This window comes from Electrophorus electricus, chromosome 13 (genome assembly GCF_013358815.1).
Source record: "Electrophorus electricus isolate fEleEle1 chromosome 13, fEleEle1.pri, whole genome shotgun sequence".
In the NCBI taxonomy this organism is placed as follows: Eukaryota; Metazoa; Chordata; class Actinopteri; order Gymnotiformes; family Gymnotidae; genus Electrophorus; species Electrophorus electricus.
The window spans coordinates 5,487,160-5,513,822 of NC_049547.1; the positions used below are offsets into that span (position 1 = coordinate 5,487,160).

At 38.5% G+C, this 26,663-nt stretch overlaps 1 protein-coding gene across 1 annotated transcript; it reads left to right on the forward strand.

Moving 5' to 3' along the window:
* Positions 1-1,572: 1,572 nt before the first annotated feature.
* On the forward strand, positions 1,573-23,744 carry arhgap5 (Rho GTPase activating protein 5). Its single transcript, XM_027008860.2, is given in 8 exon segments — positions 1,573-1,818; positions 4,230-8,121; positions 8,229-8,379; positions 19,078-19,155; positions 20,133-20,264; positions 22,044-22,149; positions 22,923-23,190; positions 23,192-23,744. Coding segments are annotated over 7 exon segments (4,584 nt in total). The 5' UTR covers positions 1,573-1,818; positions 4,230-4,398; the 3' UTR covers positions 23,318-23,744.
* Positions 23,745-26,663: the final 2,919 nt, after the last annotated feature.

Genomic DNA, 26,663 nt, shown 5'->3' on the forward strand with positions numbered 1-26,663 from the left:
GGACAAATGTTTTCAGAATTTTCTAAATCATAATCAACATTACTGAACTGTAATAAGTAAGAACAATAATGACTGTTTTGGAGTGCTGGTCTAATGACAGTTAATATATTCGTAATAACTTAATCAACAGAAAAAGAATAATGTCAAATTAAACCAGATGTTTAAAAGAGTTAGAGTTGCTAGTAGATAGTGTTTAGTCATGTGATACAGAAAATAATAAGTAGCTCTGAGAACACAGAAATCATTACCCAGCATATTACTCATATTAATTTGTACATAAACTCACAGACATCATAAACCTATTTATTTTATTGCAAAAGCAATTTTGTTTTGTTAATTAGTTAATCTATTAGTCAATAAGTTTATTTAAAACTATCATGACTAATGGATTCTAGTATTGACAACATGGAGGTCTTCCATAGTGCAATGTGCTTGAATCGCCTTAGTATATTAAAAGCTTTGGATTTTAATTCCAGTTGCTTGATCCTGTGCATATCAACTATTGGCAAAAAGCCAAACTACAACACAAAACCTTGAATATGAATTCTCACATGTACTTCAGATAACTGTCATAAATGATTGTTAAACTGTCATTACTATAAAAATATTATATTTTAATTAAATATAATTTAGTGAAACTAAAGCAACCTAAAATAAAATGGGTGTTTCTTGAGTTGGAAACATATAACAAAATTGAAAGTTTTGTATAGATAGGGGCAGTTTAAACACAGGGCAGCTTGTTCTACTAGTGTTTTGTATTGCATTTTAATTGCTGAGACACCTGAGCCCATGCCCAAACAAGCTTCTGGGGCAAAGAGACTTACAGTGATAAATTTAACAGCACATCACACAATAACTGATCACAAAATGAATAAAATAGATTAGTATTATTCTTTCACAAACATGATATTTATTACAAGATGGATATAATTAGCCCACCATTTAAAGAAAAATATATTTGTAGATATTAATTGTGCAGGTTTATGTGAAAAATGTAATTAAATTATTCAGTAATTATGTGAAAAGTTCAATTTACTATGCTCTTTGTATTGATTATTTAACTAATGCCCAGTAGCCTAATTCTTCACGTGTGACTATTTTCAGTTTAAACTTTAAATTGGCTAAGAAACATTTAATACTATTTTAATGATTCAGCTAAATTTCACCTGCAGAGGATCTGGACAACCTTCAGACTAGCTATAAACCTACATCAACAGGAGGCTATCTTGAATACCTAATTAAACAGAATATTTGGGTGTTTAATGAATATAACTTTCTTCTTAAACCAGTAAGGAAAATAGATAGTATTATCTAAACAAATTATACACTCATTTATACACACATTAGTGATGAGAAACATCCGAAGATTTTCACCAACCGCATTATGTTATATATGGGACCGTCTTATCTGGTTTCTCAACAATGCATTCATATTAAGGGAAATTTTTTTACAACAGATTAAAGTGGGCACCGATGTATTATTCAGTTATAGCGAAAGGGAGTAGTGAGCGCGCAACGCGCTCCCGTATTGAACGGAATGGAAAAGTTACTGGGGAGAGTGAGAGAGCCGGATCTATCCGTCGCCATTACCGACTGGAATGAGAGGGGAGGGAGTTGCGCTCGGATTACACGCATACTACAAATATTGTTAAAATTGGTTAAAACAAATTGTGTCGAGAATTACACGTATTAGTCTCGTCGCTTAAATGTTAATAATATTTGGAAATTTATTCTGTGTTTAAATTGTGGGAATAAGGGAAAATATTTGGAATGCCACCTCCTCTCTGTGGTGTCGGGAGCTGGGAGCGACCATGTTAGGTAGGGGAATGCTTTTGGAAAAGAGTGTCGTGACTTTCCATACTGTTTTGTGTGCATTATTTGCTTTAATATGGGTGGTTAGTTTATGTGAAGAATTAAGATTTTGGGTCTCTGCTGGCTATTTACAGATTTTCTGCGAGTCGGTTACATACAATGTAACACTGCCTAACACTTAGCTAGCTAGCTAATCTAGCTAGTTAGTTATTACTAAGGAAGCGTTGTCCGGGGCAAGGCCTGTATCGAAGATATACCACGTTACCCGGCCAGCCTAAACTAAACACGTTTATTTACGCTTATTTTAAGTGGCGTGGAATACAACAAGAGAACACGTTAACGTTGCAGTTGTAATAAAAATGACCTCTCGTGAATTTATTATCTATTCTTATCGGCTATGTTAGCTAACTAGCTAACGCTAGCTATCATAATGTTACGAGACAAGCCCACCTCTTTGGTCAAAGGGGTGGTATTTCGTCAAGTAGTTATCCTTTTGCGATTAGGAAGATGTAAATGGCTCATGTCGTCGGAATTTAACTTGATGCACCCACTATTGTGAAAACGCATTGTTCTTAAAGTGTTGCTAAAGAATATGCGAGGCAGTAATTATTCCGTTGAATAAAAGTCATCACGTCGAAGTTAGTTAGCTGACCTATCTAGCTAGCAGGCGTGGAGCTTGCCAGCCCTGTAACAATAGCTCCGCATACTTCTCCTTAGACTTCCAAGATCTCAGATACACACTTTCATTACCTTTCTCAGTGTCTGTAACACTGTTTGCTGTAATTGTACATAAAGAGAATGTGTAGCCCAGAATGCGACCAAGCTATGTAAATAGATAGATTAGTGGTAGACCTAAAATGCTAGTCATGTCGGAAGCATTTGGCAAACTGCGTTTAACGAGCCGTTTCTACAGGGACACAGTTGTTGACAATAGGGTCCTAAATAGTTAATTGTACGAATGCCAGATTTTCACACCCTGTCTTATTTTTTGTGACTAGTTGAATGTCACAACGCGCTCTTTCTTAATTGGCTCACTAGTTTTCCCAACTCCCATTGAAACAATAATTTACCTAATTCACAACTTGGTATGAATTGGGTAATATTTAGGAAAGTTTTAGTTTTGTTATGAATAAATGTTTATCGACCGATCTAAGAGGTGATGTGTTAACCGCTCCCATTAATCCCATGCCGTTTTCGTCACTGGAGGTCACGTCTTAATGTTGTCTCCACTTTAACACACCCAGTTCACACAATCGGCAAATTATCAAGTAATTTGAGTTGAAGCAGATTCGATGAAGAGGGTAAAACGCCAAACGGTATCTCAGAATTGATTATGCAGCTCAAGCAGTGATATTTATTTTTAGCAAGCGTCGTTGCGTGTTTTTATAAAATATTGAGTTTTCAGGTTATCATTCATTGGTTGTTTGAATGGTTGATTCCTAGGCAGGACTTTTCTTGAACGGAATGTCTTCAATATATAGATACAGTACTATACAGTACTAAGGCACTTTATTTAGGTCCATCTTCTTAATGGACTGCTAAAGATTCAATTCTACAACAGATAATTTTAAGTGATAATCCACATTTTATTGAAGTCATCTTCGGTTGCCACATTTGTCTCATGTTTTCAGAAGTTTTTCATGAATGGCTTGTTCTGCTCTGAAAACAGCAAATACTCTTAGCCTATTTGTATATAAATGTCATTTTATAGCATTCAGTTGTCAATAGTGAAGTAGTGCGCTATATCTCTATCTATCTATCTATCTATCTATCTATCTATCTATCTATCTATCTATCTATCTATCTATCTATCTATCTATCTATCTATCTGTGTGTGTGTGTGTGTGTGTGTGTGTGTGTGTGTGTATGTGTATATATATATATATATATATATATATATATATATATATATATATATATATATGCTAAGTCATGTAATACAGTTGGTTTGTCATACATCCCTTCCAATTGGTCATACAGCCAACTCTTATACACAAGCCAACCCACTGGCTTTGTCTTTGTATCAGTCAGTTGTGTGGCTTCAGAGTACAACAGCAGTGCCACTATGTGCGAATTGCGATTTACAGTTGCCTGTAATGGATATGACGGACAGTGTATGCTAAGCTATACAGCAGATGCATCTGATAATAAACTGTTAAATGTATATGTGAATGTTAATCATGATCTTGCAAGACATTGTGTCTCATATTAGTTTTTGCTTACCATTATTTGCTCTTCATTCTGCCTACTACTGGGTTGGTCTGTTGCTATTAAGACACATTGACAGCTTCAGTAGTGCTAGGTTTATAGTAAAACCTGCAGTTAGAAAATGTTCACTGTTTCTCCAGTCTTTGATTCCTAGCATCACTATATTGTTTTATCAACTAATTCGTGTTTTTTTTAAATACATTTTCCAGGTAGGTGATACCAGAGGGGAACTGCCCTGTAACAGGATCAAGAGGAAAAAGTCATCACCCCACTTCAGAGTGTGATATGGAAATGCATCACCAGTAGCAGATGGAACTTCATTCCTGAGTTGTTGGCAGACTTTGCTGAGATTGAGAAGGCAATGAGAGGGGCAATATAATGGCCAAGAATAAAGAGCCCCGTCCACCGACGTATGCTGTCAGTGTTGTTGGGCTCTCAGGTACTGAGAAAGAAAAGGGCAACTGTGGTGTGGGCAAGTCCTGCCTATGCAACCGATATGTTCGCCCAAGTGCGGATAGCTACTACTCTGAGCACACTTCTGTGTTGAGCACAATTGACTTTGGAGGGCGAGTGGTGAATAATGATCACTTCCTATACTGGGGGGAGGTTTTACACAGAGGGGATGATGGCCTTGAGTGTAGAATTCAAATCATCGAACAAACAGAGTTTATTGATGACCAGACCTTTTTGCCTCACCGGAGCACAAATCTGCAACCATATACTAAGCGGGCTGCGATGACAAAATTGCAGTCTGCTGAGAAATTGATGTATATTTGCACAGATCAGCTTGGCTTGGAGCAAGATTTTGATCAAAAGCAGATGCCTGATGGGAAGCTGAATATTGATGGCTTTGTCTTGTGCATAGATGTAAGCAAAGGATGCAATAGAAAATTTGATGACCAGATGAAATTTGTGAGTAGCCTTTACTCACAAATTGCCAAGTCAAAAAAACCCATCATCATTGCTGCAACAAAATGTGATGAGTGTGTAGAGCAATACCTAAGGGATGTCCAGATTTTTGCTGCAAGCAAAAAGAATCTCCTGGTGGTTGAGACATCAGCTCGATCATCTGTCAATGTGGATCTCTGTTTTAATGCTCTGACACAGCAAATAGACAAAACAAGAGGCAAACCCAAAATTATCCCTTATTTGGAGGCTTATAAAACACAAAGACAATTAGTAGCCACAGTCTCAGATAAGTTTGAAAAGCTTATTGTACAGAATGTGAGAGATTATCACACAAGCTGGAAAATTGTAAGCAATACATTGAAAAACCACCAAGACTATGAGGAGTACATCAACTTGGAAGGCACTAAAAAGGCTAGAAACACCTTTTCCAAGCATATTGAACAGCTGAGGCAAGAGCATATCAAGAAAAGGAGAGAGGATTATCTCTCCAATTTGCCAAAAATTTTTAACAAGTTGCTTAACAACCTAGAAGAGGTTGAGAACCTGAGCTGGTCAGAAGCTCAGAACCTTGTTAAGAGCAGGACTGAGTTTCAGTACTATTTTGTTGTGCTAGAACAAACCCCTTGGGATGAGACTGACCACGTTAACAAAACAGAAGACAGAAGAGTGCCCTTTGACATCCTTAAAACTGCTGAAGGAGAGCGGATATATCAAAATCATGTTCAGCATTTGATATCTGAGAAGAGGCGACTGGAAATGAAGGAAAAATTCAAGAAGACACTGGAACGAGTGCATTTCATAAGTCCTGGCCAGCCCTGGGAAGAGATCATGTGTTTTGTCATGGAGGACGAAGCATACAAATATATTACTGAAGCTGATCGTAGAGATGTTTATGGACGGCATCAGCAGGAAATAGTTGAAAGGGCCAAAGAGGAGTTTCAGGAAATGCTTTTTGAGCATGCTGAGCTGTTTTATGACCTCGATTTGAATGCCACCCCAAGCTGTGACAAAATGAGTGAAATCCACACTGTACTTAATGAGGAACCCAGATATAGAGCTCTTCAGAAACTTGCCCCAGATCGGGAGTCCCTTTTACTGAAACACATTGGGTTTGTTTATCATCCCACAAAAGAGACTTGCTTGAGTGGTGTGAGCTGTGTGGATCTGAAAGTTGAGCAGGTTCTTGCAAACAGACTTATTCAGCTGGACCATGGTCGAACCAATATTTACTATAACAGTTCCAATCTTGATAAAGTTAATTTGTGTCTTGTTGGTAGGGAAGGACTAGCTCAAGAACTTGCAAATGAAATAAGAGCTCAGTCCACTGATGATGAGTATACCCTAGATGGGAAGATTTATGAATTAGACCTTTTGCCTGTTGATGTAAATTCTCCCATGCTTTTGAGTCATTCTTGGGTATCAACTTTCAAACCTCATGGCTTCTTCTGTGTCTTCAGCTCAATAGAATCACTTAATTATATTGGTGACGGCATAAGTCGAATCCGAGCTGAGGTTACCCAGAGCAGAAGAGAGAGATTTTCCCAGCCATTGCCATTTATTCTCATTTTAGCAAGTCAGCGGGACAGTGTTTGCAAAAACATACCTATTCTAAGGCATCAGGGCCAGCAACTTGCCAATAAGTTACAGTGCACATTCATAGACATACCATCTGGGACATTTCCACGAAAGTTTAATGAGTCTCAAGTAAAACAGGCACTCCGAGCAGTCCTAGAAGGCTTAAAGCACAATTTTGATGTGATGAACCCAATGCCCTCTATCAAGGATCTGTCTGAAACAGATTTGCGGATAGTTATGTGTGCAATGTGTGGAGATCCATTTAGTGTGGATCTTATTCTCTCACCTTTTCTGGACTCACATTCTTGTAGTGCTGGTCAACCTGGCCAGAGCAACACACTGATCCTTGATAAAATCATTGGCGAAAGCCGCAGACGCATTCAAGTTACTGTCCTCTCGTACCATTCATCAATTGGAATTAGAAAGGATGAGTTAGTGCATGGATACATACTTGTTTACTCTGCAAAACGAAAGTCTTCCATGGCTATGCTGCGGGCATTCTTGGCAGAAGTCCAGGATGTCATTCCAGTCCAAATGGTGGCCATTACAGACAGCCAGGCTGATTTCTTTGAGAATGAAGCCATTAAAGAGCTAATGACTGAGGGGGAGCACATTGCCACAGAAATCACAGCAAAATTTACAGCACTCTACTCCTTGTCTCAGTACCACAGACAGACAGAAGTGTTCACACCATTTTTTAATGAAGTTCTTGAGAAGAAGAACAGTATAGAGAGCTCCTTTATGTTTGACAGCACACGCGATGGAACAGGCACCAGTGAAGACGTCTTCCCTCAGTCACCTCACAGTCATTCGCCAGCGTACACATATTACCCTGACTCTGAGGATGATGCAGAGGGACCACCACCTTATAGTCCTATAGGGGACGACGTGCAACTGTTGCCTACCCCTAGTGAACGGAAGTATAGAATTGACTTGGAAGGGAATGAGTACCCTGTCCATAGCACACCTGTAGGTGATCATGAACGCAACCACAAAGTGCCTCCCCCAGTGAGACCTAAACCTGTGTTGTCCAAGCCTAATGTTAAGAAGTTGGACCCCAATCTTTTGAAAACAATTGAGGCAGGAATGAGGAGCACAAGGAGAGGACCACGAGGCCCAATCATGGTGCACAGTGAGGACCTTGAAGCATCTGACAATTATGCAGAGCCAGCAGACACTCTCCTCAAATCTAAAGGCTTCAATGATGACATTTATGCTGTCCCAGAAGACACCCAAAGCAGAATAGTCAAGATGCGCAACTCGTTTGGTGGCCTGAATGTTCTTCATGGTGATGAAGAAAATGGCTTTGACCGTATATCAAAGTCTCAAGCAGGAAGACGGCCCTCCAAATACAAACATCGTTCGAAGATCCTTTTTAGCAAGACAAAAGCATATCATAGACGAGTTCACTCTGATGTTAGTGATGATGAATCAGGACCAGCAGTGCAGAAGAAGAAGAAAGGCAGAGGAAACCGGGGCAGTGAAGAGGACCCTTTACTCTCACCTGTGGATCCTTGGAAAGGAGGGATAGACAATCCAGCCATAACCTCAGATCCAGAACAAGATGACAAGAAGCTGAAGAAGAAGAAAGCACCAAAAAACAAAGAACCCAAAAAGGTTGGACAGCACATTTGTTTGTTATTATTGTCACTTATACGTCCAGGTTAAAAACAAAAGTTTTGATTGCACTACTATAGATATATAAATAATTTTTTTCGGTACAGGTAAAAGTAAAGTCTACAAAGCCATTGTATCCACCAACTCGAAGAAACTGGGAAAGCAACTACTTTGGTGTGCCTTTGCAGAACTTAGTCACTCTCGAGAAGCCTATTCCTTTGTTTATTGAGAAGTGTGTGGACTACATTGAACACACAGGTCAGTTTCTTGATCTTTATATTTGTAATATTTATAATAATATAATATTTAAGCAGTGATAACAGTGATAAATTTCATAACTTAAAATCTGTGCCACCAAATGTTGTTGTTTAGCAAATAATTGCCTTTTCCCATGTCCTCTTTGTTCTATGGATGTTACCTTTGTGTGCTAGGCCTTGATTTTTGTGTTAGCTATGCATTAGCAGACAAACCAATGGTTTATAATCCCTTTGCTCTTTTGTGCAGTTTAGAGATTTTACTGTGCCAGACATAACTTACTGTAGATGTATGTTTTTGAATGACCCATTCAAGTAAGCAATTGGGAGACTGTCGGCACATGATATCAATCAGGTTGGCCGATATTCCTTTTGTTTGTATGGTACTGTTAGTAAGGATGGCGTGTATGCCATAGCATTGTTTTACAGTCAGTTTAATATTGGTTTCAGAAACCTTTAATGTGACAAACTGATAAAATGTGGAGTCATCTATTTATTATAGTAGCTTTTGAAAAGTATTGGAAACACGTTATGTATCAATAATTAATTAGGTTATTCATGAGGTGAACTTATTTTTCACTTCATTGCTATAATAAATTGAACAAAAAAGTTTGAAAGGTAAGGAAGGAGAGTGCTGAAAATAGGCAATGAAAATGGATTTTAATGTTTCATGAAAACATACTGGGCAATTATTCCCAGAGCACTTAGTTTATGTTTACCTTGCAAGCAATGTAAAAATGATAAAAAAAGATCTGATCTAAAATTTGTTTTGACCTTCCACAATGCTAATGGGAAGAAATAAATTGATAGTTGTTTAATATGCCCCAGTACCTTTGCTCATTTTATCCCAGTCTGAATCTTTACACATTTTAAGTAGTACCTAACATTATCTTCAGGTTTACAGACTTTTTTTTCCAAGTTTAAAACCAGCTCTCTTAGTTCCTAGATGTTTTTTGACAAACTCAGAATCATGTTACACTTAATATAATAGTTTACTAGAATTTTCACAGCAGCAGTTTGGTTAGTCACAGAATTGTCGTAGTGGTTTATCCTGTAACTGACGTTGTAAATGAGGAACTTACCAGCATGCATATTAACACAATGCAACCAAGAGTCAACCAATGATATGTTTGACTTACATAAGTCACAATTTAATATTACAGCTGTAGCTGATAGCCACAGACTGTTAGGTTGGGAGGTTAATGCAAGTGTGATAATTGGTAACCAGCAATGTAAGTAGATGACTAGGTTGTTCTTGGATGGTTTATTTGGCTATGTGTATTGGGTGTTAAACATGGGTAGTATGTTAGTAAAAAAATAAATCCAGGTCTGCATAATCTGGTTGTGTGCTGAAGGCCCAATATCTTAACTGATCTCACGCCCTCTGTGTGCTTGCTAAAAGTACTAGATGGTTAATACACACTGACAGTGATTGATGGTGGAAATTGTTTGGTTTGGAAGCTGTTTATTTCTGCCTGTAACATGCTTTTTTCCCCCTAAAGACTCTGCTGTAGTGGATTTTGACTACTGGATTATGTATCTTGGAGCATTTGGGCTCGTCTGTAAATATGTAGTGAGCCATTTTGGCTATGAAACCATAAAATGCTTTTAGTATTTTACTAAATGTGGGCATTATACTAAATGTTTTGAAGAGCTGTCAGGTTATTGCAGTCATAAGAGTCCCGTTTATGTGGTGTATTCTTCTCTCCCTCATCAGAATCCTGGAAAGTAATTAAAAGTGGAACAGCTCATCTCCAAAACAACAGCTGTTACTAGTTGTTAATACAAAACATAAAAAGCACAAAGCTGATATACCACCATGTCCTAGTTTCCATCTTAGTGATCTCATAGTAAAATTAATATTATTTTTAGTTAGAACCTGAAGCTACTAGAATGATATAATTGGAATGCATCTTTTTTCACAGTAGTGTACTTAGTGGGGTGTTGACCAAGGTCTATATAGGACTGTGAGAGGTTTCATACCTCTCATCCCAGTCTCATTCTGATAATATAGCATTTGTAATGAAGACATGTCATGACCTAAACTGTATTTGGGCCTTGTGTTTACTGTTGACTTCCTGTGATTGAATAGATGGCTCAATATGCCCATGGCTGTCTGAGTGATGTGGGTCTCTGTTTAAAAGCCCTTTGAGCACTTTGAGTTTGAGTGATGAAAGGGGTCATCAGCTTGCCTTCCTGGAACACAAACATATTCAGTCACCATTTTTATATGCTATATTTTGAAAACCTAGAAAAAAAATGAACAATCATTTCCTATAACTTGGCTAGTACTTTACAAGTCTGAACTTGTATATACAATATGCTTTTGCATGCCTCTGTTTCTTCCATTTTGTGGTCTAGATTTTGTGGCATAACCTACTGTAGAGTGAAAAAGCATTTGTTTGGGTGTTTTTTAAATATCTTTGATAACTCATTGGCACCTTCATTATCATTATTCCCTAGCAGCAATATGTCTGTCTTGAAATAGCTTTGTACTTTGTAATTGTGCACTGCACACTTTGACATGTTCTTATAGAGACCGAAATGTGGTAGTTCTCATGAGATTGCTTAAGTTCTGAGTGTGAATTACTTGTGTTTGCATTTTAAGTCTATGTCCACCATGACAAAGTAAATGGGTTCTGAAAGGTCCCTTAATTGGATAATATGTGTGAGTGTACATATACTTTATCCCTTATGCAACATTTATCACCTATTATTCTATGTCTTATTTGGAGTATAGGGTGCTGAAAGAATTTTAAACCAATGGTTAACCAGGCAGAAAGTCAGTGTGAACAACGTATTAGGTTTGGTATATTGAGTGTGACTCAGTGTGACTTTTTAAATGCATCCTTCAGGGTTTCTACAGTTCCTTAGCTTGACTGCACTATGTTTCAGGATGGAACCTTCTTTTGTTTCCTGAAATGTTTCTATTGCTTAGATGAAATGGGTTCTTAATGTGGAAGGATGGTAATTTTAAGTTCTTAAGTGAAGAAAGTGCTAATGATGTTTACTTCCTAAATACTTTGCATTCATAGCTGCATTTGTATGGTAATGATAGTTTTTCAGTAGCTATGTGTAATAATAATATTAAGTTAAAAGAAATGTTTATAACTGGCATGTGCACCCATTAGAGCACAGTTTTCTGTCTGCTGATGTGAACAGGTGAAATCTGCTGGTTGCTTTAGGCCAGTCCATTACCAGTAGAGCCACATTTAAGTCATTATTTTATGAAGTGTAGATATACTTTGGATTGTTCGGCATCCTACTTTGCCACCTTGCCCCATTCAGCTGCTCTGCTGAGCAAATTTATTACTTTTCCTACTAAATGCTTCCCTCAAAATTATCCTTTTCAATTATTTTCTTTTACCTCTTAAAATGATTCCAAAGAACTTTTGCATTTTCTGTTGAAATAGTTTAGTTATGTGTGGGTCAACTGTTCTACTTCATAAGCTTTGAGAAAGGGCAGAACACTGGTATGTGCAGTATGATCTTTGCAAGAAAAAAAATATAATCAATCTGAGTCTTTTAAACATGTTATATGCCATCACAAAGTCATCACTATAGATGCCTTCTCAAGAGTAACAAGTGGTATGTACACTTGAACAAGGACTCCTTGATTTCTGTATAAGTACTTAAGTGTTTAAAATGGATACTAATAAAAAGAAAGACAGCCATATTAGCTCATTGCCATCTAGCGTTGGTAAAATGAACACATTTATAATGTCATGTAGATATGCAGTCCTTATAGCAGTGTACAATTTTAAAAGTAGGAGCCCCAACAGACTTTTATTTATTATTCAGAAACAGATTCTAGATAAGCAAACATTTGTTTGGGAAAGCTATCCAGTTTTTCGTGCTCTGTTAGCCAACAAACGTAGCTATGCTTTAGACAAATCATTCATTGTCGTTTGGCCTGATCAGGCACAGCTGTTTAAGGCATGGGCATTTCATAAGAATACATTATTCAGTGTAATGCTGGTGTTGACGAATTCCTCAGCTGATGTCCTCTCCTGATGTCTCTTGCCAACCACCTTGCTGCTAGGCATCAAAATTTTTCTTCTTTGACACACTAAGGTCTCTGGTGAGCACTTAACAATAAATGTTGAACGCTACAAAGTGCTGTTATTCCCACTGGCATTTTGCTGTCTTTTGTGCTCAAGAGGAAAGGTTTGTCAGAAGAAACTATCGTTGACAGGCTGTCACCACACATCAGGTTGAGTGCTTTGAACAGGGTGTAGATATCTAAGGAAAATGAAGTAGAGCACAGTACACCATAAACTTCGATACTTTGACATGACTAGGGTGGCTCAACATAAAGCCATAAAGTTACGTGTTGACGAGAAAGAATTGCTTTGCAATATGGAGTCCAAAAAAGACTGCATTATAGTATTTCTGTTTCTTTACTAGCAATGTAACTGGGCTACTCTAGCAAATCTCAGAGGTTTCTTGGGCGTTATGACAAACTACATGTATTCATATGGCATAACACAAGATTTAGTTGGAGGTTTTGCATCTCATGAAGCTGGAAATCAGAAAGTTTAACTTCATCCATTTTTAGTTGTTCATTGTGCTCTTTATTGCAATGTTGCTATCATCAGAAGCCTTCACTGAGAATGAGGATAAATAGTCTTGGTGAAGTGTAGAGTCTTTCTCCACCTAATGTCTAGTTTTAATGAAGGCCTAAATACAGTTAATAATAAATCATAATCAGTAGGCCTAGGACAATCCCAGGTCATCTGTTAGCAGCATGCAGTGGAGTTATAAGGTGGCTTTATGGTCCTGCTCCACTGCCTGTCTTGCAACAGTCTCATGCTTGAAAGTCCTGAGTAAAGTCAGTATCAGACAGAATAATCCAATGTCATCCTGGGACACATGCTTCTCTCTGAATCCTCAGTGTATTACATGCATGGACTGTTCCTGCTAGCCTGTGAATGCTTGTACCTTCAAACGGCAGAAAATAAATGTTTTTCTATTACAAAAATTCTGCTTTGGTGCCTACTGACATGATCTGTGTAAATTTTAAATAGTACTTTACAAGATCTGCAACCTGGGCCTCACTGCTGCTCTTAAAGGAAGATGGCATTTCAGAAAGACTCAGAACTGTTAGCTATCTCTCCCATAACAGTGGATGAGATGCTGCTGAATTCAGCATTATGATTTGTGCAGAACTTTGATATATTGGACATTTAGTAGGAGCCAATACAGTCAATTAGAATAGAATTAACATTTCATGGTGAATAAAAACAACAAAACAAAACTCTTAATCTATTTTAAGTGTCTGTTTTAACAAGATGAAGTGAAATTTGGACTTGGCCACTTTAACATTTGCAAAAACACTGCTATCATTTCCCCCTTTTCCACTAAAGCTGACTTTCCTTCCATTGCAGATTAGGTAATCTTTATTTTTAACCCATCTGCTCTTTTTGAATTGGAGATGAGAGTTTAACAGCATGGCCCTGTTGAATGCTGCTGCCACTGTCTGCTTATGGACAGATGTCCTGGGCCCACTGTTTGGCTCATTGAAGTGTTATCTGCAGGTCATCAGGATGCAGCTGGGCATACACATTGTGTCACATTGTGAGTTTTGCTGGAGCATGCTCCAATGAGCTCAGTGCAAACCCAGGGCCATGCTGTCAAAAGAGCATGCAATCTGCCGCACTTGCGTTCTGTAATAAAGCCTTTTTTAACATCTGATGAGCCCATCCCCCTGCTATTCTCTGTTTAAAATCATACAGTATTTGACCCCTTACCGCATCAGAATTCATCTGTGTCAATGTATTATGTGTCTGTGTTGCATGTGTGGAGCAGTTTCTATGTTAATAAGGTCTGTGTTTTGGTTTTGTAAGAGGGATGCTGTTTAGCTGCAGACAGCAGCTAATGTTCCTCACTTATAAAAAATCCTCTCAACTGCTATAGATTTCTTATGGGATTCTTTTTACACTCACTCACTCACTACTCACATGTTTTTGATAAAGCCTAGCTCGCTCAGTTGTTACCTGTAGACTTGAGTTTTATTTAAAAGCACTCAGACCAGTCTTACAACCGTCAGGTCATCATGACTAAACCTGTTGTCAGGATCTGAATGTTGACACAGTCAGCCATAGTTATTAGAACTGCTAGCAAAGCAGTTGGGTGATGTTACAAGAACTGTTATACTGTAGTGTAGCACTACATGTCCTGACTGCTTGCATTTCTGCAGACATAAATTCCTGGCTGGTCATTGTGCTGTCAATATGAGAAGGCATTTTACACGACTTGATCTTATACCATCCCTTTCATCTTTGTCAGCTGTTGTGATTTATAGCAACTACGGACTGCTAAATTGGACAGATATTAATGCCATGCAATGGCATGATGACTCTGGTTAATTCTACTCCTGATGTTCTCAGGAAAGCATTTGTGTGTACTTAATTAAAATGTAAGAGTAAGGGGGATCTTTTTGACCAATCACATGCAATCCAAGTTTATTCTGCTCAATCTGGTTAACTATATCAAAGCCAAGCAATGAACTGGTTTAATAAACTTGATTTTTAAACCAATTTCCAGTGGAATGTTCATGCAAATTGCTGTTGGCCCCTTCTGCTAATTTGTCTTGTGCAAAAGAAGGTGCCATCGTTAGGTGCTAAACATTACCTTTGCCTCCTACTAACACAATCAGCCAGCAGCTCCTGTTTCATTGTATGTTTCATCACCACATGTATGTACCAAGATTGTAATATCTAACTGCACTCAGATGCAGACTGTACTTAGTGTGGACCTAGGACAGTAGATAATCTTTAATGCCTTTGATCAGTGCATAAACCTACGATAATGTATCACTGTTAGATGCATCACTGGACTGCAGCACCTCAGGCTAATTGTTGGTAGATGGACACTGGTAGGTATTAGTGGTTATGTACTGCTGTTAAAGGAATTTGTGAAGCTGTTGATGTGGAGAATTATACATCTAGGTTAGCAATTCCATCAGTTCTAGTAGGTGTTTTAAATAATGATTATAGTAAAGTTAATTTACAATGTATGTGTGTTTTTATGTGCATGTACTAAGTTTGATTTATCACACTACTGTTAACTACTGAATTGTGTGCACTGCAGGTGTGATTGCAGCCTATTTCTCAAGGCTGAAAAAGCTTAAGTAGCATTTCTTGAGGTATGAACAGTATTTTTGGAGTAGGTAGGGTACATGCCCAGCCATATGGGGTCTGGCTCAGATCCCTGGCCTGATAGTACCATATGCCGCAGTGTTTAATACAGGCCACTGTTCTTATTTCGTCAATGCTCACCCTGCTCAGAGGAGCCCTGGTGACAGCAGCGGGAAGCAGGCTTAGTTAAAAGGTTGCACATTCAATGTGACATTTGTCCTAGCACAGTGCTGAGAACGCTGGTTCCTGCACAGATATGTGCAGTACTAAAATTATGGATGCTATTTTGAAAAAAAAAAATCTGTGTGGTTATGATGAAGAAACATTTATTTCACTTGAGTAAACATGGTGCAGCCTGTGAAAGCACTTATGTTGCCCCAAACAACCTATATCTGAAACGAACGTATCGTCCTATTTTTGAATCATCTAAACATCCCTGTGATTTGCCAGAAAGCCCCATTGATTAGTGTTGTTGACTGTAGGCTTAGAGGAATGAGTATACAGGTTTAATGGGTTTAATCAGATGGCCTTTTCCAGGCTGCGTTGTGGATCAGCCCAATGCATCTCCAGGAAATAAGCGCTTGTGAAGAAAGCTGATATGAACCTTTTGAGTTCCTTTTACAATAACAGAACAGCAGCGCTGTGTAGTGAGGGTGTGGTGCCCTGCTTTCTGCTATACATAAAGTTTCAGATCAGGCTTTAAATGCTCAGCTATTACAACCTTAATCTCAAAATCATGAGAGCGTTGTCAGAATTTCAAACCACAATAAAAGTTGATACTACAAAATGGGAAATGATGGACTGACTGAAAGATTAGTCAGCATACTGCCAAGTACAATGGGAGTCACAAGAGCAGTGTTTCTTTAAAGAGCAGTGATTCTTAGGGAGCTCAGGCTGTGCACATTTATGTTTTTCCTACATTAACTCACAACACAGACGCTTTATGATCTGTTCATCAGCAAGGTCAGGTGAGTCAGAGCAGGGCGAATACGACACTGTGGTTGAGAACCTGTGCGCCATAGCAGACTGTTGAAGGCTGGCAACAGTACCCAAGGAGGGGATGCGGAGAGGCCATTTAAAGCAGATTTTGCTGCACTTTTAAGCCATCTCATTCTGTGTCAGTGTGTTTAGATTTGAGTAATATCTTTAGCTTCCTCTGCACCAACAGGCCATTATTATCTGGGGGGCAGGGCGCGATGGTAATCTGCCAATGACGAGACACATACGAGGCAGGAGTGAGAGCTGCGAGAGGGACAGTGGGACATCCTGCTGAGCCACATCCAAATTAAGTTCGCGTCCATCACCGGCACTTCCTGACGCTGTTTTTCATGGCATCCTTGACCTCAACCTTCCTGTCAGCATTTGACTAAATAAAGTCCCATCGTCATGCGATATAAAAGATGTGGCAGGCTAATCATTAGGATTTCAGCGCACCCTCAAGTCCTGGCACAGCACAGACAGGAAGCATGTATGTGCCCTAACAGGTGCTGCAATGACTGTGCTTAACAAATTAAGTATAGACCAACTAAGACTCGTTTGTGGATGTCTTTAAAGAAAAGAAAAGGGAAAGTTGGTTATTTGTGAACACACTTGGCCTTTTAGAGCACATGTTATCATGGGGGTGACAAACTCTGATCCTGGAGATCTACCACCCTGCAGATCCACCCTGCAGATTTAGTTCCAATAATAATCTTGCTTGATTCTCCTTGGCTCACAGGTGGTAAATGCAGGGAGAAATAGAAATGGCATTGTGCATTTTGAATGTGCCCAGATATTAATCAGGTATCATGATTGGCTTTCTTCATTATTTTAAATGTTTTTAGATTTCATATTACTCAAATTGTTGGGTCATCTGATAAGTGGTGATTCTAAACCAAGTGCAAATGAAAGCACATATTCAGATGTGCCAAAAAAGCTGACCTAATGCTTTGAGTGGGATTTACTGAGTTAATATAGCTTTGGATGATTTTTATTTTAGGTCTTTCCTCCAATTTTGGTCACTACTGTACAGAACTAGCAGTCTCAGTAATGTCCTCTCTGTTCCACTGATGTTGCTTTCTGCTAAGTGTCAGGCTGGCCACATATGCACACACATGTAAAGTTGTGTGTCACAGTGGTCAGGGACTGGATCCAGACCCTCACCACAATATGGCAAGACCTACCCCAAACTAGCACTAAAACCAAGTCAGTAACTGATGGGTCACTGCTTATTCACTGCTAAAATTGGCCAGAGAGATATGCTGACACAACACGATTTACTGCATTCAAGGAAGACAAAGCCTCCCCCTCAGACAGGTTTGTGCAAGGACTCATATTATGTAGCTGATTGTCCTCGTTTGACACTTGATTAAGAAAAGTACCGTACTCGTCCTCAACTCAGTGCACCTGCACATAGAGTTAAAAGGCCTGTTTCTCCATACTCAACACTGCACCACACCCTGGACTCCTGCTGCTGTCTGAACAGTGGGTGGGACCAGCTCTGGCATGTGGGAACATCCCAAGAATGCATAGTGGTTTTAACTTGAAGCAGTTAGCAACTCGATGCATGACTAAGCACCTAAAGTTCTGGGTTTGAACCAGAGCTGTGGAGGCAGTGTAGAGCACCAGTTTTTTGCAAAGCTGAGTTTACCTAGATGGTGATAAGTAGATGGATTAGACAACTGACTAAGCATCTAAGCTTCTGTGTTTGAACCAGAGTCCCAGAGCACCACCACCAAATTTTTTAAAGCTAGGTTTATCTAGATGCTGATAGATTAGATAGTAAGAAGGCAGGAAATGCAAGGCAGTGTGTCAGCCAACAAGCAGAAACGTGTGAGAGTGAGAATAGCCTTCTCATGTGACATCATATAGAGCTGGAACTGGCATTTTCTTGTTTAGGGGCTTGAGTGAGCATATTTTTGCAAGTTGCTCTAATGGACTTCATTGCTACATAGGCAAGGTGGAATTCATTGCTGGCAGCCAGGGTTTTGCATGACCAATAAGATTAATGTCTCCTGGATACAGACAGAGAAAGGTTTTGGACTGTGCCTAAGATTGTGGTGTATTTCTTCTGTTTTATCATGAAACTTTGTGTGTCTTTGGCTAAGGACAGTGAGTAAGGAAGCCTGGGTTTTCCAAATCAGAAATAGGTCATCAATGTCATGGTAACTTATGCACAATCTGTCCTGTATACAAGTTATTTGATCTGTATACAAGGGATTTAAAACTATAATACTTACTATGTAGGCCATTTTCTCATTTCTCAATTTGACTGTGTCATTTTATAGCATTCATTTGTCACATAAGACTAACCTAACCTCATCTCATGTTACAGTTCAAGCATTTGAAATTTTCATCTTTTGCTCCAAAGTTGATTTGCTTCTCTCTCTTTCATAATATTTCATTGTTTACATAATTTGTAGTAGTAAGAACATTTGGATCTCATGAACATGACACTGTGACATATTTTCACTCCATATTTACCTTCCTGGTGGCTTTAGCTGTTATAAGCTATGTTCTGTAAAGATTTTGTTATGTAGCCTTTGTGAAAATGATTTAATTACATACTATTTCTAATTTCCTAGGTCTTACCACAGAGGGCCTGTATCGTGTGAGTGGGAACAAGACTGATCAAGACAACATTCAGAAGCAGTTTGATCAAGGTACTCAGTGATTTGTGTTTACAAAATTCATAATAATGCTCAAATGATTGCTGGGAAACCAAATATAAATTGGTCAGTGATTCAGTTGTCCTTTAAATAGGCCATTCAGATTTCATACCTTATGGTCAGTTGATTTATATCTAAATGGATCTCTTTTCTTTCTCTCTTTTCCAGAAGTTTATGTATTAACCAGAGATCACCAATGCTTTTTACTTTGGATATTGACATAATATATTTAGCACATTCATGTCTAACAGCATAACATTTGATTTGATTGTTGTCTATCCAAGTTAGAAAACAGATAGGTAGAAACAGTTGATAAAGTTGATAAAACTACTTGTAGCACTTGACAGACCTCTCTTCTGCAGGTCATAAGCAATCTAGTTTTGGACTGTCACAGCTTCTTGACAGTAGTTTACATTGTTGAGTGATTTTATCTCAACTTTCTCTGCAAGTATATTTCTCAAGTGTTTGCAGAAGATTTATATTTGTCTTTTGTGGCTGTAAAGCATGGTTTTTGCTCTTTAGTTTAGTTTCTCTCTCACACTGAATTCCAGCATAGTAGCCCGGTGAACCATATAGATTGAGTGGCCAGATCATTTACTCAGTAAGCAAGCATTTGCCCAAAAGGGCCAGTGTGGGCTTTAATCTGCCTACTGCATTACAGCCATTAGGCTTGGTGTCTTTGCCTCTTGGTCCTCATTACTTTGTGAATTAAGTGCCTTTTCCCCTCTTATCCTATGTCCATCCTGTACTGAGATCTACTGACAACTGTCAATTCATCTCTCTCTCTTGCTTTCTCTCCCTCTCACTTTTATTTCTCCCACTATGCCTTTCTCTCACTCAAGCATTCTTTTTCATTGTCCACTCTGCTATATTGGCACAACTAACACTGCAGAACATCCTTCAAAGATTAAGTTGATATAATTGCGTTTCTTTTGTCTTTTTTTGCCCACCACCCCTATTTGTCCATTTAGACCACAATGTGGATTTTATGGCAATGGATATTGCTGTAAATGCAGTGGCTGGGGCGCTGAAAGCTTTCTTTGCTGATCTGCCTGACCCTCTCATCCCTTACAATCTCCATCCTGAACTAGTGGAAGCAGCTAGTAAGTACTTCCCTTTATCAACTTCTCCCATTCCTACTTCCTCTATTAGATGTTTGGAGTTTTTCACAGTCTGCTTTTACTGTAATTTCCAATAAAAAGTAAAACACTTGAGGAACCAGTGTTAGCCTTGACTGCCTGGTTTGATGGCATGTTGCTAGACAGTATTAAGTGAGAAAAAAAGCCAAGCACAAAAATGTCACTTACTGTACCCTTAGCAAACGGTTTTGTCCACAACAAAATCTCTCAACAAGGAAAAATACAGCTTTTGTATTTTGTTTATGTAGATGTATTTTACTTTGAAACTATTACAACAAAATATTTAGTTCACAAATGTAATAAAATTTCTCTTTCAATCTGATTACATGGACTGAATAGAACAATAAAATAAACAAAGGGCAGTAATTTGGATATCAGAAGGAAAAGATCTGAAATACAGTGGTGCTGAGCAGTTATATGTGTCCTTGGCCTTTGCTTCACTGCTCTATGACTTTAGAACAGCTTGGCTGTGGTGAGCATCTGCTGCAGACCAGAGGACCAGCAGAGACGTGGAGTCCTGAGGCCTCAGTCCCTAGCATGCCTGCTGATATGGGCTGTTCTTCATTTATCATATTCTGTCGCTTTAAGAAAAAACATAATTACAAAGCATCAGTCTCCAACTCGGCTGGAAATTAATCCTGACACCACTCTGTCTAAGCCCAGCCCCAAGGAGGCTGGTGATGGCAATTTAAATGCATCTGTATGTTCTCATCCTCCTGATGCTTTAGCCTCTTTCGCCCTGAGCTGAGTGCTGGATATAATCCAGAACCTGGTGCGATGTGCTCCCAATCGCTTCTTAGCCACATGACAGTAGGCTGATTCTACCCCGCCTCTGAGCTGATGTCTCTGCAGTACCCTGCTCCTCTTTCTCTCTGCCTTGGAGCCTTGGACTCTGATTGCTCTTGGGGTTTGTTCAGAATGTACACATAGGCATGCTTTTCCCCCACCTCCACTTCCCTCCTCTCTCAGATTAGTGTTTGAGTCTCTGCCAGATTTCCAGCCTTGCACGGGCAGCCGTTGCACAGTGCTCTCTGAGCAAACGTTTTTACTTGATGTCGTCAGCAGCAGCTTCTTGAATGTGTTGCGACTAGTTTCACACCAGTGCAGTTGCCACCATTTGCAGAAGATACAGTAAGAAACCAGATGGATTTGTCATGAGTGTGTCCTTTGGAGATGTGATTGAAATATGATAAAGATTTGATCAAAATGTGCCAAAAAGGATTGGTGTTTTTGTTTGTTTTTTTCCACAAATGTCATTTCACAAGTACAATAAGATTGATAGCAGCTTCCTTACAAGAATGCAATGAAAAATAAGAAATAGAAATGCAATAAGAAATACCATTGAGTAAGTGTGCAGTATGGCAGTGAAGTAGAGTATTGTAAAGTATTATGCAATATAAAATATAGTGCAAGTATGGCAGTCAAATATAATATTTTAAAGTATTATGCTATATAATTATATAAAATATAAAGTGTCTGGCAGTATTAAATAGTGCAACAACTTAATGTGCAAAATATCAGCAAAAACAGCAGTACAGAATGTGATTAGTGTCATAATAAAACAATAACACAGTAGGATGAATGTTAGTCCCTAGAAATGAGTATGAGTGAGTTAAAGTGCAAAGTACATGGCAGAATCTGTAAATCATACAGAGTACACACAAAGAGTAATTGGAGCTCTTGAGGCCTTGATCCATTTTCCTTTATCTGATTTATCTGTTTAATGTGCTTCCATCATTGCAGAAATAGTGGACCACATCGAAAGGCTTCAGGTGCTCAAAGAAATTGTGAGGAAATTTCCTCCTGTGAACTATGAAGTTTTCAAATATGTCATCACTCATCTCAATCGGTAAAAAGCCTCTCTTGATTGTTGTTTGTTGCACACGCTCTCCCACCTTAGGATCAGTATTCACCCAAATACCACTGGTCAGGTGCATTTGATGCTCCTTGAATTTCATTGTGAATCTCTATGACATATAAACAGTAATATTTTAGCTTTTGGCATATTTATTCATTGCAGGTGTTTATGGGCAGTTCTGAAGCTTATTAGTTTAGTAACACTTGCAGTGTCATCTGTTTATTTCTCATTATTCATAGTCTTGAAGTTTGAACTTTCAAGTGTAGGTGCACTGCTTAGGCTCTTTAAATACATTATGATATGGATATATGGGAGACCTAGTGAACCTTTTTTAAATAAAGCTTCTTTGATGCTTCAGCCTTTCATCAAATACTTTGGTGCATGGATTCTTTTTTGTAAAATGCTGTTTTAGTAATATGCTATCAGAGCTTTGAAAAATTTTGTTGGTTCATATTAGATCCCTTTGATTTCCTTAAACCCTAATTTCAAATATGTGCCATATGTGCAGTAAGTTGACATAAAAAAGGTATCAATGCCAAATTTCCAACAAATCTATTCTTGCATTTAGTGAGTGCATAGGTGGGTGGGTGGGTGGATGGGTGGATGGATGGGTGGATGGGTGGGTGGATGGATGGGTGGGTGGGTGGGTGGGTGGATGGATGGATGGATGGATGGATGGATGGATGGAATCACCTGTTAAAGATTTATGTGCTCGTTTGTACAATTGCTTGTGCTTAGACATGTATGTTTGTGTGTGCGTCAAGGGTGAGCCAGCAGAGTAAGACCACACTGATGACTGCGGACAACCTCTCCATCTGCTTCTGGCCCACGCTCATGCGGCCTGACTTTGAGAACAAGGACACGTTATCCACCACCAAGCTCAACCAGTCAGTCATTGAGAGCTTCATCCAGCAGTGCCAGTACTTTTTCTATGGCGGTGAGGTGACAGAGCCTTCGAGCGCTGAGGGCACGCCTCCTCCGCACGGTCACGGTATGGTGGAGTCGCTGCTGGCATTGCAGCTCCCACCGCCACTGCAGCCACAACCCATCCAGCATCCTCTGCCCTCCGAACCCCTTATCTGACGCTCTGCTGCTCCACTCGCCGCCTCTCAGCGTCTCCTCACAGTCACACAGTTGCACTTTCGTGGGAGCCTGTTAAATAAATAAAAATAAAAACAAACAAACAAAAAGGTGGATTGTGGGGGATGGGAGTGGGGAGGAGTAAGGCTGAAGCTTGGAAGTTCATTTGTGTACTGAGAGGAAGCACTGACATGACTGTTATGTCACAGATATGCATTTCTTTTGTTTCTTTATCCTTTTTCACCCAAATGGATTTATGTCACAGTGACCGAAAGGAAAAAAAAACGCTACAGTTTCAATGTTTATTAAAGAGATGTGGTTAACTGGTCTGTCATGGAAATTATTTAGATTGACTGCAGATATTAGGAAGATATATTTATACTACAGTTTATTGTTTCTTTGTAAAGACAATGGAACTGTCAATCATTTGCTGAAATACTACATGCACGATCTATTTTAATGGCTCTATTCTGTGCCATTTTTTCTGCCTGTTTTTCTCCCCATCATTACTTTGCAATGGACATTTTTTAAAGCAGAAATCTAAAAGAAAATGTAACTTGATGTGATCGTATCCCAAGGCCATGTGACATTTGGGATGAGACTTGTGAAGTTAAAACTCTCTCACACATACACACACACAAACAAAATGAAGAGGTGCACAGCAGCCTGGGAATGACACCAGCAGTGAGACTGAATTCATGGCCCTTCAAACTCTGAAAGCCACAGAAGGGAAACACCCCACTGGAGCCCTCTGGCACATGTCAGAATGTCAGGCCTTAGACTGTCTCCTGGCTACCTTATTCCCATTTCACTCCTTTTTTAGTTTCTGGTTTTTCGTTGTCTGTGTAGATGTCTTGCTTTTGCACACCAACAGCAGGCATTGAAATAGTTGTTTTATTTGTTTCTGGAACTAAATTTGCATGTCATTTGCAACCTGTAATAACAAAGAAAGGAAAAAAAGCATACAAGCTTAATTGTTTTTATGCAAGATGTTTTTTTTTTTTATCTAACTTGAGGGAACATTAAACTGGGTTATAATTGTATTCATTTTTAATATGTTTTTGTTTCCCTAAAAAGTATATAATTATATAGATTTTTATATATATATATATATATATATATATATATATATATATATATATATATATATATATATATATATATATATATATATATATATATAAATATAAAATGTGTGTGTGTCAGCATAATTTGCTGAAAAAATGATGGGGTACTGTACTGGAGCTCTATAATCTTGTAAAACTTATAATCAGATTTCTTATGCTGTGGTATGCTGTACTAAAATTTGGGGTTAGATTAATTGTACTTAATTCCCTATATGAAAAAGATGTTGCTTTCTTTTTTTGTAGATGGTACTGAATTTTGTTCCGCTGTAACAGATGCTGCTTAGAAAGCTTACAGTCTTTATGTGGAAACTAGCTCGACACAGGGATGTGTAGGTTTGAGATTGACTGGGAGCTTGTATGTGAAAGAATGGTCACAAAGTATGGGGTTTCTCAAAAGCTTTGTAAGATAAAATTTATATCTCAGTGAAATATAACAGAAGAAAGGGCTGGTGTTGGGAAAGCACACAGCTGCTAGGATCCCACTTTTGGAGTTAGAAAGAGCAACATTTGTTCATATGACCTGCCTCATGCAAAACTGATGTACAAACTGAATAAAATTTTAACATCATCCACTATGTATTATAGTAAATAAATGATTTTGACAGATTAAGTTGGTCTCATCTCTTGGCTAATACATCATTTGTAACCAACATGCAACATCCTTACTTTCTTGAGTTGGAAATTATTACTCAAGAGCTAAACTGTGCTAGTAAAGGGTACAATTTTATTCTCTGCATGTCAAAATGCATGGTTTATTTAAACAAATTTAATCGGCAAATGCGCTGTGTCTGAATGCATCTGATATCCTAAAACTGACAGCTAGCCTTAAGGATCAGTTAGTGAAGTATGCCATCATCTGGACAGTATGCCAACTACATAGGCAGTTCAAGTTCAAATGTACCTACCTATGTTACAGTCCATTACTATTGTCATCATGTTATTTTGCAGATTGCACAAGTATTACATCCCCTCAAAATACTCTTTTTGTGCAAGCATCAAAGTAGCAGTATTTGTGAGACAAACACTGCCACTACCTTGGAATTAGCCCTTCCATATGAAGAAATGGGAAGTTTGTTCAAACAGCAGCAGGATGTTTTTTTCATATTCATTTTGTACTTTGAGTTCCCTAATTTCACATAAGTAAGTTGCACTGATGCATCATCGTATGTCACTGCAGTTCTGTGATAACCGGTATCAGGTTACTCAGTCACTATGGTATACGTTTGATAAGTCTGGTGCAGGGAATATTGTTAGTGCATTTTAGTCAGTTTTCATAACAACCTGACTTTGTGCTCACCTTTAGTCCCGACAAGACTGCTAGTCTCAACCAGGATTACATGTGCTATCTCCACAACTGTTTGTGCCAAACTGTTTTAACTGATATTTGTGACTTTATTTAGAGCAAGAATGTCTTTCAACTTTTGCTGCATACTTTTGATGGCTGCGGTAATTTCTTTTTGACTCATTCTGATATCTGGATTTTCGGGTTGGCATTGCACCTCCACTTTCAATTCTAATTTCAAACATACCCATGGAATGATTATACATTGTTATCCTATTCTATTATAGAATTCATATATCCTTTAACTATTGCGTTCTAGCCTTCACTGTCATTAATGTCCATGATCATTACTACCATGACTGAGACAACTGCAAAAATCTGCCTCGAATGCCTCCTTTGACCAAGTGAAACACACCTACAGCAAAATGTTTCACTGATCTGACCACCACCAAATATTCTTATAACCTCAGGCACTAACTCCTCTTCAGAGTGCTTCTGCAACAACATATCAGTTTGAACTGCATTCTGATAGCATCAAGCACACCCTTTCCTTTGCATAATGACTGACTCATTTTATTGACGAGGCTTCATCTAACCAAAGCAGAAACGAGGTAAGTGCCTCTAGAAATGAATAACAAAAGATCAGAAAGGTAGTACCCTCCAAATATACTGGGCAATGCCACTATACTGCAAGACTGACAAAATTTTGCATCAAACTACAAAACTCGTACCACCCATGAGCACCTAGAACTGTACTTTGATTAAATATATGGAACATCTTACAGGAATTCAGATTTTTAATTTATAACTAAGATTTCAAACTAAGATTAACTTAGTTAAGATTAATTTAGTTAATCTTAAAGATAAGATAAAGATTTAACAAAGATTTATTTTAACTGCTGAGTATTGTCAGACCCCCACTGAGTACCACTTTACAATAAGGCTAGCTCTTTAATTGGTTTAGGAATCGTTTAAATCAGTTTATCTCAATTACACAATAAAAGCCTCAAAACGAT